The sequence below is a fragment of the Mobula birostris genome, chromosome 11 (genome assembly GCF_030028105.1).
Source record: "Mobula birostris isolate sMobBir1 chromosome 11, sMobBir1.hap1, whole genome shotgun sequence".
Classification (NCBI taxonomy): domain Eukaryota; kingdom Metazoa; phylum Chordata; class Chondrichthyes; order Myliobatiformes; family Myliobatidae; genus Mobula; species Mobula birostris.
In genome coordinates, this window is record NC_092380.1 from 65,648,203 (window position 1) to 65,663,833 (window position 15,631).

At 37.5% G+C, this 15,631-nt stretch overlaps 1 protein-coding gene across 4 annotated transcripts in view; it reads right to left on the minus strand.

The window, feature by feature from the left end:
* LOC140205152 (synaptotagmin-7-like) overlaps positions 1–15,631 on the minus strand; it is a 553,316-nt gene that overhangs the window by 145,941 nt on the left and 391,744 nt on the right. For all 4 annotated transcript variants that reach the window (XM_072272427.1, XM_072272426.1, XM_072272425.1 and 1 more), the window contains exon 3: positions 5,370–5,449. In XM_072272427.1, coding sequence (XP_072128528.1) covers positions 5,370–5,449 — 80 coding nt within the window. The remainder of the gene's footprint in view (positions 1–5,369; positions 5,450–15,631) is intronic.

The following is a 15,631-nucleotide window of genomic DNA, read 5'->3' on the forward strand; positions in this document are numbered from 1 at the left end:
CCACAGCACATTACTGTATTCCACAATAATAATCTACCGAATCAAGGAAATAAATGCATAAACACTAATGAAACTTCCACTATAGTTATATTTAGTAAACTGTGGAGAACAATGTAAAATTCCCAAATATTAGTGCATCAGCGTGGCTCTATATTGTTTTAAATCTGTGTCTACTGACACTAATGTCAAACAACGAGTTGCATATGGGGGCATTAGACTCATGATTATAGTATGTGATCTTTTTTACAGCAAGCAGTCAATTTGCTCAGAATGCGGCAAGTGGATGTGACAGAAACTACAACAACTTTTCTCAATGAAAGCACTGAGATTTTCCAGGAAAGGGTAATAAATAGAGTCTAATTATATACAACTTACATGTATCTTTATCACAAGCGGTGTTATCGCCAGACTTGAATGAGAAGGGCAAGTCTTTACTAGTTGGGAATATGTGCCATTGTTTTTCAATATATTTCAGTTTATGGAATAAAAGTGAGAGTTTTGTCAAATAAACAAGTTGATCCCATTTATTTTGTTTTAATCATTCTGGCAGACTCCTCCAGTGGATAGTTAGTCCCAGTGCTAGTTTTAATCGGTAGTATCCTGCTGGAGTTGTGTGGATTTAAATCTTCTAGTAGCCCCCCCCCCCAAAAAAAAGAAAACTTAGCTGCTGAAAAGCCAAGAATTTGGTTTAAAGATTTACTCTGCACCACCCCAATCTGGTACTTGGCTGCAATGAAGCCGATGATGATCGTGTATGAAAATCTGCATGGCAGGACACTCAGTACAGATGAAGCGTTAACCTCTATTAAATAATACAAACTTGTCTTGGGAGTGATTGATGGAATTTTCATTTAAACTATATTGACAAAGCAAAGGGAACTTCATACTTTATTAATTCTTATTATTGAAGTCCTGTAGGGATTGGTCCTGGCACTAGATGGAAAAAGTTGCAAGTATTTTATTTTTGAGCATTGACAACTATCTTTAGTTTAAATATTTGGATAGATTTTCACAAAATAGACTGAAGGCATTTTCATAAAAAGAAACTTGGTAAAGATAGTTTTGGAACATATTTCTAAATATTATTCTACGTTTATGACTTGAAAATACATCTGCTAACTCCACACTGTTAAAAATTGCACTTCGGGATTCTACATTTTGGGTTTAGTGTCAGGCTCCATCTTTAAGTCCACATATTTGTGCAAGAGGTGATTTAAAAAAAAATTATTTAGAGATACAGCACAGAATGGGACTTTCTGGTCCTATGAGCCACACTGCCCAGCAACCTACCTAATTAACACTAGCCTAATCACAGGAGGATTTACAATGACCAATTAACTGATTAACTGGGACTTTGGACTGTGGCAGGAAGCCCACACATTCATAGGGAGGACCTACAAGTTCCTTACAGAGGATGCCGGAATTGAAATCTGAACTCTGACACCCCCGAGCTGTAAAAGTATTGCTGTGCTGAATTGTAAAACATAGCTTCAATACTGAAATCTAGATAATTGTTAATAAAAATATATTCCAGCTAATTATTTCTCTTTCCTGAAAAACGAGCTTTGGACTAAACTTCTGATGCTTACTGTTTTTATCTGTAGAGATAAATTTTTGAGAACATCCAGCTAAAAATATCCGTGACAGACACATTTGGAACAGGTGGCTAAACATACTGAAATGTAGAATGTGACTTTATTTTTGAAATCTTTGGTCAGATGGGAATAAATGAATGCTGACAGTCGTTAAAAGGTTAATGTTTAGTTCACTATATTGTCTTGAGCTGGTTTTACAATCCATGAATGGTCGGTTCGATAATCTCTAAATAAATTTAGTATAAGTTTTTTCCCAGGGCTGAAATAGCTAACACGAGGGGCATAGTTTTAAGGTGCTTGGAAGTAGGTACAAGGGTGATGTCAGAGGTAGGTTTTTCACACAGAGAGTGGTGGGTGCGTGGAATGCACTGCCAGTTAGAGTAGTGGAAGTGGATACAATAGGGTCTTTTAAGAGACTCTTGGGTACATGGAGCTTAGAAAAATAGAATGAATTGAATTGAATTGACTTTATTTCTTTCATCCTTCACATACATGAGGAGTAAAAATCTTTATGTTACATCACCATCAAAATGTGCAATGCACAATCATAGTAATTTATAATAAATAGAACAGTCAATGTAATATGGAGTACACTCAAGTCAGTGTAAGGTCATCAGTCTGATGGCCTGGTGGAAGAGGGCTATGCGGTAAGGAAATTCTAGGCAGTTTCTAGAATAGGTTACATGGCCGGCACAACATTGTGGGCTGAAGGGCCTGTAATGTGCTGTAGATTTCTATGTTCTATGTATGAGCCTCACAATCTCAGTTTAGTTTCTTAGTCTCCAAGCACCGAGCTGCTCCAAGCCCAGTCTAATTTAATGGTGGAAGATGAAGCACTTTGATGGAAATCTCTATACTCTTCATCAAGCATGCTCATCTTGACTAGTGCGCCTGAAATGAAAAGCAATCGATTTCCCAGTATAACATCTGTCAGCTTGATGAGTATAAAAGAATATTCCTATTCCAGAATATGAAATGATATAATTGAGGGGGGGATCTGAAGAAAAAATAATTGTGCTTGGAGGAGGCAGAATTAAAAACACACCTTTTGGATAAAGTCAGGAAATGAAATCAAGTGAGATTTAAGGTGGTTTTCATTTGCCAGGTATTCAGATATTGTGTGTAGTTGCAAGAATATATTAAATACTTGAGACAGTGCTGTTACTATCCCATGCAGATATATCTTCTCTCTCCTAGACAGGCCCTTTGGGAGGAAGGAGGACCCTAGTTCTGTGGGTTCTGAGGTGGCTGATGAGGCCAAATGGGGCCCACAGGCTCTACTGCAGTTGTGTCAGTGTTGATGGACAAGTCGAACAGCTTGGGAGGCGATGCACTCTTTCTACTGAGCTTCTTCGTTTTCCTGAAGAATGCCATTTCAAATGATCCTTTTGAGACATCACAGGTTAGGGATTCCAATGTGTTGGTAGGAACCTCATATACTCAGTGGCCACTTTATTAGTTACCTTCTGTACCTTAGAAAGTGGCCACTGAGTTTATGTTCGTGGTCTTCTGCTTCAAGCTTCAATGTATTGTGCATTCAGAGATGCTCTTCTTCACACTGCCGATGTAACATGTAGCTATTTGAGTTACTGTCGCCTTCCTGCTAGCTTGAGCCAGTCTGGCTATTCCCCTCTGAGCTCTCTCTTTAACAAGGCGCTTTCACCCACAGAAATGTGGGCTAGCCCAGATCGCCCAGACCTGAGGTCTGCTCAGCATTAGAAGGCAGATAACTAACTGTTCCAACCAATGACAGTACTGTTCATCATTCCTCTGCACCCACTCCTGGAATCAAGACTGTGGAGACTGGTAGGTAGCCGCTAGACTGCAGCTCTGCTGAGGGGCACCACCAAAACTATAAGTAACATATCCAAGCTCTATCCTCCAAACTACATAATTGGATTACATATTCCAAAATTATATTGATTGACTAAAGAATATAAATCTAAATTTAACAGCACAAGGCACAAAATAATTGTAGCATTTTTGTCTTTAAGAGTAACTTCAAAATATATTTCAAAATCTGCACCTAAAATCTGTGTTACAAAGTCATTAGTGATGGACAGCTGCTAAGTGACAAATGCTTGTAAACTATACAAGTTGTTCAACAATATTTGGGATCCATTTGTGTCATGTACTCTGTCACATACAAGTAGTCACACACCCTGTTATCTGCTCTTCAGACAGTGACCTATCTTACACAGTGGAATGAAACATAATATTAAGTAAATCCTTACCTATTCTTGACCTAATATCCTGCTGAAATTGGGAAGACAAAAATCCTCACATCATTGTTCAGAAATGTGATTATGACCATTGTGTAATTTAATAAAGATCCATTTTCTGTTGATCATGTATTGAAGGGCCAAGACCTAAAGGTGTACCATTTAAACACTAAATTTCTTGAATCTTTTAACATAAACAGGAGACTGGAATTGTAACTGGGAATATTTCTAGTACTGTACCCATGCAGCAGATATTGCCCAATGTGTAAACAGCAGAAAACGTGGGCTAATTACATAGGGCTAGGTGGAGAACTGTTGCAGTGCTGAGCCAGAGGGAGAGAGAGAGAGAGAGATTTCTGCATACACTGTTGCATTCCATTACAATTTAAATATAAACAAACACACAGCGCACTCTGTAGAATCGCTGCTGAAGTAAACCACATTAGTTCATTCAAGATCTGTACTGTCTTGGCATTATATAAAAACTATCTAGTCATTTCGTTAATCAGATCTTTGAGATGACAAGGAATAAATGACAATTTAATCATTGTATGCTAAACTGGAGAAAAAGGTAAAAGAAAATTAATTTAACACATTACAGTATCTTAATTTGCAGCCCTCAAGCCTAGTTCATAACAAAATTTGCACATTGACTTTGTCATCTAAGCTGAAATCAATGAAATGATTCAGTACAATTAATAGACATTCAACAGCATGATAACAAGGAAAGGAAACGGATTTGGTTTCCCTCCCAACCTCATTTAGAAGTACCTTCAAGTGACTTACCTAGCAAACCAAATAAAAATGAACAACATTTCTAACACTTTAGAGTAATATTTATAACTTCTTCAAAATTGTCGGCAACACCTGTCAGGTTTCAGAGCTTAATGAAGAGGGAAACAAGGTACATTGTGATAATCTAAAAGCTGTGGTAAACACGTTGAAGCTGAAAGAACAAAATTATAATTGCAGTCAATATGTCTCAGGAATAGTGCAGAAAATTCCTGCTACCTGTTGTCTTCAACTGCACGCTACAAGGATATCAACCCATAATGATCTATTCTCATATTTGCTCCATAAATTCTTTCTTTTATACAAGCTGCAGGAAAAAATGGTTACTATTACTTTTGCAGGAAAGAATTGCCTCATAGTTTTAATGCTGAATTTTGTTCCCAACCTCAAATAGAAATATATATAGTACATAACTCATGAACAAAGAGAGATTTATATCTTCTGAGAGGCTGCAAAGATTGTATACTGGATCTTCCAACATATTTGATTACACGCAGCCTTCAAGAGGAAAAGAAAGCTGTCAAGATAATTTTGTTGCTTTAACAAAAGATTTCATACCATCAAAATGGACAATAAAATCAGCAGGTGTCACAGCGTAAAGAAATTAAATATTTACATTGATATTTGGAACACCAACGAGTTATTGCTTTATCACTTTTGTCAGAGTGAAATCAATGCGAGAGCTTTACTTTGATAAAAGATTGTGGCTTGAGGTCTTAACCTTTCCAAGCCCCTCTCATTTCCTGACCGCAGCACCTACTTGATGGCTTTCTTCTCGTTGCGGCCCCGGTTGGAGTCTGGTGTGGTGACGACTTCCAGTGAACTCTTGTGTCGTTTACCCTATAAAATAGAAAACCATACGAGAGAAACAATTTAATAACATAGAAATTTATTAGCTGCATTATAATTGTAATATATTGTTTGAGCTGATACCCCAAAATTAAGGGGGGAAATGTACCTTATGTAATGATTAAGTAATAGTTCCTCAGTTCTTTGAATTATAGAGCGTGTTGATTGATTATAGGTATAGCAGGTTGGGAATTCAATCAAAGACTCATGGATAGATGTTGGAACATGCTATACAAAGGCCATCAAAGGCCTGTATGATTAAATACTAGAATTGCAGTTAAAATTACTATTGGGTGTTAGTCACCTATTTATATCTTCCAAAACAATCCTGAAGAATTATATTCACTGTTTTAGAAAAAAGAGAGGAAATCTCACTGAAATATTGAAACATCTGATAGGATGATACAGATTGCATAGGAAGAGGATGACTTCCCTGGCCTGTGGGCTATGGAGGTCACAGTGAAAATTTCTTCACTGAAAAGGTGATGATCTTGTGGAATTTGCTATCACAGAAGGGGAAGAAGACTAAGCTGCTGAATAGACTTAAGGAGCTAGATATATCTGAAACATAAAAGGTATTAAGATATCTGGGGAGAGAATAGGAATATGGTGCTGAGAGAGAAACAGCTATAAGTGCTAGGGCAGGCTTACAGAGAACAGTGTGGCTTCCATGGGGGTGTATATACTTAGGAGCTGACATTTTTCTCATATTCATGTGCAGTGCTCATGGGGAGGACATACAAGCAAAAAAATTTTAATTTTTTAAGATGTTACACAATCATATGGTAACATTTCTACTGAACCAAAGAATTGTGAATTCCACAAACAACAGGAATGCTGCAGATGCTGGAAATTCAAGCAACACACATCAAAGTTGCTGGTGAATGCAGCAGACCAGGCAGCATCTCTAGGAAGAGGTACAGTCGACGTTTCAGGCCGAGTGCTGACGAAGGGTCTCGGTCTGAAACGTCAACTGTACCTCTTCCTAGAGATGCTGCCTGGCCTGCAGCGTTCACCAGCAACTTTGATGTGTGTTAATTGTGAATTCCTAATGTTCTCTGCCCCCCAAGAGCAGTGAATTCCTAATCATTAAATATATTTAAGGTGGAGATAGATAAATAATTGAATGATCCAGAAACTGAAGGTTATGAGGAACTAGCACAGCAGGAGAGACAAGGGCAACTTAGACCAGATATGGTCATATTGAATAGTGAGGGGCAAGTGACCAAATCCTGCTCCTTCTCTTTGTGTTCTTGTATTTAAAGGGAACATTGGAAAGAAAAGCCAATGAATTTAAAGGGAGTGTGGGATGTAGAGCCAGGTGAGTTGGATGCTGAACAGTGGTTGATTTCTGAACACAGGGGAAGAGATTATTACTTTAATTGGACATTTTTAACCAAAAGTGTGTGCTTGATGAGTGAATGGTTTCCTGCCATGCTGTAGTAGCTTTATGAAATCATATGATTGCATGCTCAATTTCTGAAGCGGTTTGAATTTAAAACTGAACTAGTGCTAAAATTTCTAATATATGCAGGTTTCATTACTGTGATAAGAACTGAATTTATGTAAAAGGTACCTTTCACAGTTCCAAATCAAATTCTAGATCCCATTTCCACACCTGAATGAAGAATTAACTCATTTAAATATTTTGTCAGTATTGTTGATAAACTTTCTATGTAATGTTCTTGAGAAATAGAGGAAAAGTACCTGTTTCTCACAGATCACCTAAAACCCAACTGACTAATTTCTATGATTTCTTTTTTACAGATACATTATACATGGAAATTTATCCCATGCATTCCTTACCACCTAGCATTTCTGATGCCTATGTGACTTGTTTGTGTGAAATTATTAGTCAATTAGTATTCTGCAGCTCTTTAGATGAACAATGGTAATAAATGCAACCTATTATAAAGAGACAATGAGGTCACAAAACATAAGGCATAAAGCTAGTTGGTCCGATAAGTCTTTTTGATTGTTCTCCTCTTGACTTGTCTGGCTTCTAGCCGTGCCCCTCAATCTTCTGCTGAGCTGATGCATGCAATCATCATCTCTTTAATCATTTACGCTGTTTGATTCACTGGCCTTATTCCAGATTAGATTTTTTTTTTGGCTCAATTTTATTATAACTCCTAATGGTTCTGTATATTTTCCTATTTTTTAAAAAAATTCCTGTACATTATTTGCATGAAATAATTCTGTAAATAACCTTCTGAAAGGACAATTCTTCTGAGTATTTTGGACTGCTCCAAGATAAGCACATTGATTCTAGGAGCCCTCAGTGAACAGGATAAGACATCTCCAGCATTGTGTAACCTGAGACATTAACTCGGCAACTGCTGTGCCAATATTTTAGTGCACAAACACCACTGTCTGAATCCTAGAACAATGAGACACAGAGGTTTTGTAAAACTTTAATTTGAGTGTATTTTTAAATCCAATTATATCATTTGAACAAGGCATAATGTTATGTTTGGTTATTGAGAAACTAGATATGTCCCACGGTAAATAATACATGATGTAACTAAATTACTGCACTAAAGCAGTTTACCAATTATTCTAAAGATTTCCCTCTCTCTTTGTGTTGAAAAAAATCTGAATAAAAATATAATTTTATGATCGTATTCCAGGTGTTACTGGTTAATCTGTTCTGTACCTCACAATATTTAATATTAATGCACTTTAGTTTCTTATTTATGTGTGATTCACCTGTAGATTTTATCCTTACCTTCATATCTTATCGTGAGTGATGTGTGTTACATGCTTTACACCCGGATTCCAAGACATTGTCTCGTTTTTATATACATTATATTATGCACATTATATACATATATGTAGTTAAACAACAATAAACTTCACTTGCCTTGAGTTAACTGCTAATTTACAAAGCATACAGTAATACCCTGAATGTATTTTTATATTAAGTGCAGCTTCACCCTCTCTGGCAAGGGTTGTTGATCAACTGAGATGCCAGATCTAGTGGAGCCAGATTAGTGGAATCAATGGTGGAAATCAGAAGGGTACTGATTCTCAATAACCAACCTGGGGCCAATGGACCAACCAAGTGGAAGAAAAGAGAAAGGTGGGCACTCCAGAGTTATTTACAACCAATTACTTTGGAGCGCTTTTGCAGATGGTGACAGAGAAGTACCTTATGGTACACTCTTGGAATGCAGTGAGGAAAACAGAAATAATATCTCCCCAATATTAAAAAGGGAGATATAAAAATGCAAACACCCACTGCCTAGAAATTAAAATTATAATAAAATTATCGGTAACACACTCAAAATGCCGGAGAAACTTTGCAAGTCAGGTGGAATCTGGAGAGGAATAAACAATTTCTGTAAGACCATCAATTTTACTTTCCCTGACTTCTCTATATTGATTTATAAATGCTGCTGTTATGCAGTCAGGGAGCTCTGACAATACTGTAACCGCAGCACTGCTCAAGATATGCTGTGTTCAGTAGCTTCAGTAGTCTTTGCAACATTGGCTCTATAGGCTACTCCGCAGGTTGGGGACCCTATTACTCAACAATGGACTATTTGATGCTTCCTAGACCCAATGCAACCCTCCTCCCCAACTTTCCTATCTATCTCTCTTTCCCTTTCCACTTCCTGCCCATTTCCCCTGCTTTTTGTTATTTTCATGCCAGTCTATGCCTCCAACACCTAAATGGCAGAAAATAGCAAAGAATTAAAGTGAAATTGTACCACTTAAAGAATGATCGTTTTTATTGATATACATCTGACGGCTTTAGGACAAACCCAAGCAGATTTGAAGCTGTCTTCAAGCAAGCAAAACTATTTTCAGTGCATGCATTAAACAATTAGGCAGGACTGAAGATCTAGAGTAGCTGACCAGACTGCTTAAGAATACACAGTAAAAAAAAAGTGCTCACAGCCTTTTGCTACCTCCATAAAAAAAATTGCTGTGACAAAGAGATACATTTAAATTAATTATCCATTAATATCAATTACCGTACCCGAATAATAGGTGAAAAAATAAGTGATGAACAAACACTCCATTAACAAACTACATATTTTCTGTAATTTTCAACATTCAAACTTAAGACAATTAAATTTTCAGTGTTAGTTTTAAATAGCATTAATTATTTACATCTTGGACTTGACATTTTTTGTCTCTTGACTCAGAATCCAGCATTTACTGCTGTATTAATTTTAGTTGTGGCTTTCTTGGGTACAAGTAACCTTTAATTTGAATTGAGTATTCTAAGACAGATCAAAGATAATCCTCTTTGGCATCTTAAAATATGCCAATAAATGGCAAATTGCCAATTCAAAACTCCACAGTTAAATGATAAGAGAAAAAAATAAATATTTTAGTCAGGCTCTTTGAAAACTATTTCTCAGAATATTCACTGATTTATTGTAGTTCAATCCTGTATCATGATTGATCATTTATTACTGAAAATAAGCAAGTGCAATCATGGCATAGAGCTGCATCATTACACACTGTTTAAACTGATTGTCCAAAAGAAGCAACAGCCCAGAGAAAATTAATGACTGCAAATAAATCAGCAAGCCCTCTGTTAATGGAAAACTGCAATAACTTTGATGCTGGTGACCAATGGTCTAGGAACTCATAGGTTATTCCTCAAACTCACTCTCTGCTCTTCTGTAATATTGCCTTTAATTATTCCTATCAAATTGTCTGCCAGGTTCAAAATTATCAACAAGTGGCATAAAGAAAAACATCGCACTTTTCAATCTGTGGCTATATTGACAACAATTTGAAACTGACAGTAAGTAGTATTTTCAACCATAGGGACTGTACATGCAGAATAAATTGACTCTAGGATGAACAACAGCAGCTCAATAAATGACTTCAACAATACCCAACCCACATCTGTCAGCAATATAAAGGAGGCTTGACCCAAAAGCAGAGCAGCAGAGACAATTTAGCAGTAAATGGAACTCTACTAATATCTGCAAAATAATAAGACACAAGGGGCCACACAACAAGACTGAGCAGGTACTAAGCACAGCCACCAACACCACAGTGAAGGTCAGGAGCAACTGGTTGAGGCTGGCTGGTTCAATGGATGAACAAGGACTGTGGATGTGAGCTGGCTTTAAATAGGCTGCAGAGGTGAGTTGGAAATGAGTGGCAGGTGACTCCTGTTAGCTGGGTGGAGACTGGATAAGCCTGACAACACCTCATCACAACAGTCCTCTAACCTGTAACAGGGACAAAAGGAGAAATGGTATGGAGGCACCACCACATTCAGTTTTATCCCATGTTAGTGCATTCTATCCACTACTATTATTTGACCAGTAGCTTGTAATGTGCTAATGTTAATATAGGAACACAATTAGCATAAAAATGAAGCTTGGCACCATCATCTCCTGAGGCCACTTGAGATGCTAAAGATTAGAAATGTCCGGTATCGCCCACATTTTAAAAGACAATACTCACATCAAAGGAATCCAGTGAAATCAACTGTCAGTGGGGTTTGGTGGAGATTAAAGAAATCAGTCTTTACTGTGTTTTTAAGATCTATGATCACCTCCTGAAGCCTAGCAGCTGAAGAGCAGCAACCTCCTTTAACATATAGTGGAGGTAATTATCTGAAATCCAGCCCATGTTTTAGCCTTCACTGCACATGATAGTTCTTCTGAGAATCAACTCAAGCTTGTTCCCTGTTGAATACAAATTACTTTGTTTTGCTTATAGCTGAAGCAGAACTGCTGTTACATTCTTGTTATCTAGGTCATCCTAGTGTCCCAAACTCAATGTATAATCTTCACATTAGTACATACAGAAAGGTCTCAGGATCATTTTGAACCAACAGTTCAACAAATCCTTATTTTTTTACACATATCAAACACCACTCCAATGCTGCTGAAAAAGATGTCCGAGATTCACTCCTAAGAAAACTATTTGGATTCAGATTCCAAGATCTTGCATGTTCAGAAGTCTGCAGCTAGTTCAGCTTCCACCTGCAGGAATTAGCCTTTAACATTTAGTTTGATTTCATCTCACCTTAAAATTCTTTAGGCAACTTTACAGATATATTTTTGCTTATCTGCTTTTTCCTTTTCTTTATTCAGCATAAAACTTGTTCACATTAAGCCCTGCATAATGAGACACCAATATCTCATTCATGATATTTAATACATGCACGTATTTTAAAATAGGCATTTTATTTAGCACAAGGGAGATGGATCCCACCAGGGAGTAAAAATACAACATTGCAGCATTGGAAGATCCAATCTATTTATCCCTTCTCTTTTGTAAATGAATCTTATTTATGTGGAAGATTACAAGTCCAAATGCTTTAGATTTTGAAAAACTGTGGAACGAAGGTGTGGTATTATGTCGTATTAAGATTTTGGCTAAAATGTATAGAACAGTAGAAATTTATTCAAACAGATGAACAATTATAGCATGGGAGGGTTCACTATTTTTGGAGAACCATCTGTTCTGCTTGGGATAGAAAAATTCGATCTGACTCTTTTCTTTAATTGGATACTATTCCTATTATTCCGAAGTATTTCCATGTTAACATCTTAAGTGCTGTTTTCATTAAAACATAATCAAAAATTATACAGTGTGCTAAGGAAGAGAGGAAATGCTATGGGGACAACCTGGTCAATAATATGTGTTGTCAAGGAAGCAAATGAAGGACCTGTAAGAATGGAGTCTGTACTGGCCATGATAAATTTGCACTCACATCCCAACTTTGATCTAAAAATAGCAAGGTATATTCATGGAAAATGACTGGTGATGGCAAGGTTGAGTGGAAGAGTTTGAGGAGCTTTTCAAGAGATAAAAGGGAAATTTAGGAAAGGATTTAGAGTTATCAGGTCATAGGGCACTACAATACAGAAAGGAGCCATTTGACACATCTAGTCCGTGCTGGCCTGGTCTTCTGCCTATTCCCACCTACCAGCACCTGGAGCATAGCCCTCCATACCTCTTTCATCCATGTACCTATCCAAACTTCTCTTAAGTGTTCCAACTGAACCCGCATGTACCACTTTTTCTAGCAACTCATTCCCTACTATTTCTGAACTTAACCCTCAGATTCACTTTAAATATTTCACCTTTCATCCTTAATCTATGACCTCTAATTCTACTCTCACCCAACCTGAAAGGGAAAGGACTGCAAGCATTCACTCTATCTATACCCCTCATAATTTTATATATCTTGAAAGATTACCCCTCAAATGCTTCAAATGGCTTAAATGGTTCAATTTAATATCGGAGAATGTATACAGTATATAACCTGAAATTCTTACTCTTCACAGACATCCACAAAACAAGACCCTCATAGAATGAATGTTAAAAACCTCAGAACTCCAAAGCCTCCCTCCCATGCACAAGCTATTCAACCTTTCCCTATAACTCATGTCCTTAAGTCCGAGCAACGTCCTTGCAATTTTCATTGGTTACAACTTCACTAATGTCTTATACAACTTTGACAAACATTCCAACTGCTGTAAAATGCTGTTGAAACGCAGCAGGTCAGGCAGCATCTAGGAAAAGAGTACAGTTGAGGTTTTGGCCCGAAACGTCGACTGTGCTCTTTTCCTAGATGATACCTGGCCTGATAAGTTTCTTCAGCATTTTGTGTGTGTTGCTCGGATTTCCAGCATCTGCAGATTTTATCTTGTTTATGATTGGATCCCAACCGCAGTACTCAATGCCCTGATTTATCAGGTCCAATGAGCTAAAAGCTCTCTTTACAACCCTAACTACCAATGATGCTACTTTCAAGGAGTTATGGAATTTACCAAGTATTTCTGGGTCCCTTTTTTCTACTGCATACCTCAGTGCCCTACCATTCACAGTGTAAGTCTTATCTTGCTTTGTCCTCACAAGGTGCAGCATCTCACACCTATGTTCATTAAATTCTATCTACTCGTTTTACACCCCAACTTCTCAGCTGGCCCAGATCATGTCGCAAGCTTTGATGGTCTTCCTCGCTGTCCACTGTGCCCCCAACCTTGGTGTCATCTGCAAATTTGCTGATCCAGTTCACCAGATTATCGTCTAAATCATGAATCTATATAATAAGCAACAATGAACCCAGCATTGACCTCTGCAGCACAGCACTAGTCACTGACGTCTAATCAGTGAGACAAATATCTACTACCACTCTCTGTCTTCTCCTGCTGAGCCAATGTTGAATCCAATTGACTACTTCATCCTGAATGCCAAGCAACTTAACCTTCTGGACCAGCCTCCAAGCAGAACATTGCCAAAGACTTTGCTAAAGTCCATGTAGACAATATCCATCACTTTTTCTTTCATCAACCTTCATGGTAACCTCTATAAGATTAAAAAAAACTCTATAAGATTAGTTAGACATGATGTGCAACACATTAAGCTGTACTGACTATTCCAAACTAGTCACTGTCTATCCAGATAGAACACATATGCAGGCAGATTAAGGAAAGGTGCAAAAACAATAGGGTTGTTGCCATGGGGGACTTTGGTTTCCCTAATATAAACTGGGACTTCCTGAGTGCAAGAGATTTAGATGGAGCAGAATTTGTTATATGCATCCAGGAGTGTTTCTTAAATCAATATAGATAGTCCAACAAGAAAAGGGGCTATACTGGACCTCATGTTGGGTAATGAGCCTGGCCCGGTAACTGACTTTCCATTGGGTGAGGAGTTAGGGAACAGTGACCACAATTTCTGAAGTTTTAGGTAGCTATAGATATGGTTAAGTATGGACCTTGAGGGAGAGTTTTAAATTGGAGCAGGGCAAATTATGAGTGCGTTAGGCAGGAACTAGGTAAAGTTAATTGGGAACCCTCCACATGCCAAATATAAAGACCAGCTGCACAGGATACAGAACACGTATGTTCCAGTAAGAAGGAAGGACAGGGATGGCAAAGTAAGAGAACTTTGGATATCAACAGAGGTGATGAATTTAGTCAAGAAAAAAAAGGAAAGTATGTAAAGTTCAGGAATCCAGAATCAAACAGAGAGGCTGAAGATTATAAAGCTGCCAAGAAAGAACTCAAGAAGGGAATTAGAAAAGACTGGAGGGGCTGTGAAAAGTCTTTGGCAAGTAGGATTAAAGAGAATCCTAAGGCATTCTACACGTACATCAAGAACAAGAAAATAACTAGGGAAAGGGTAGGACCACTCAAGAATAAAGGGGAGAATACTTGCTTGAATGTAGAGGATGTGAGTGAGGTTCTTAATGAGTACTTTACATCAGTATTTGCCTTGGAGAAGGATGTGGAGGACGAGGAGATCAGTGCTGAGTGAACTGATATGCTAGAGCATTTTGAGGTAAAGGAAGAGGTAGAGTTGGGTTTCTTAAAGAGCATTAAGGTGGATAAGTCCCTAGGACCTGATGAGATATACCTCAGGTAATTGAGAGAGGCAAGGGAACAGATTGCTAGAGCCTAGACCAATATCTTTATGTCCTCTCTAGCCACAGGTGGTCCTGGAGGAATGGTGAGTAGCTAATGTTGTTCGATTAGTTTAGTTCAGTTTAGCTTAGAGTTTTATTGTCATTGCTGAGGAAGAAGAGTTTGCAGTGCTGCTCCGTTCAGTGCAAAACTGTATACTGGCAATTCAATTACTGTAAGTGCAATAACTGCATTAAAAATAAAATCTGAGTTATTTAGAATGACATCAAAGTTACAATTGAATTAAAAACAAACAACTTTGAAACAGTGGCTGTCCCATTCAAGTATTGCACATGCCCATGCTATACAATACAATGGTTAAAATATAAATACAAAATAGCAACAAGAATTAAAGCTGCAATTTAAAAAGAGCAAAGAGATTTGAAATCAAAGGAAGGTAACTGTTCCATTTAAATCCAAATGTTGCTCATGCCCAAGTATTGCACTTAGAGATTACCCATAGTGCTTGTGTACTGTGGGGGTTGGGGGGCATACAAAATTAAAAGAGGTTGTAATTGAACTTTACAAGTTGCTGGTTAGACCTTAGATGGAGCATTGTGGATAAATCAGTGTATTATATTTCAGAAGATTTAGAAGTCTCAAAACGGTGCAGAGGTTATTTACTGTGTTAAAATGGGAGAAATCATGTAAGTATGCTGGAAAATATACAGCTCTTTCATTATAAGGGGAGACTTAATGGACTGAGTGGCTTTAATGGACAAAATAAGCCTCTGCTGAATCATTTAAAATAAAAGATAAGACATATAAAAGCAAT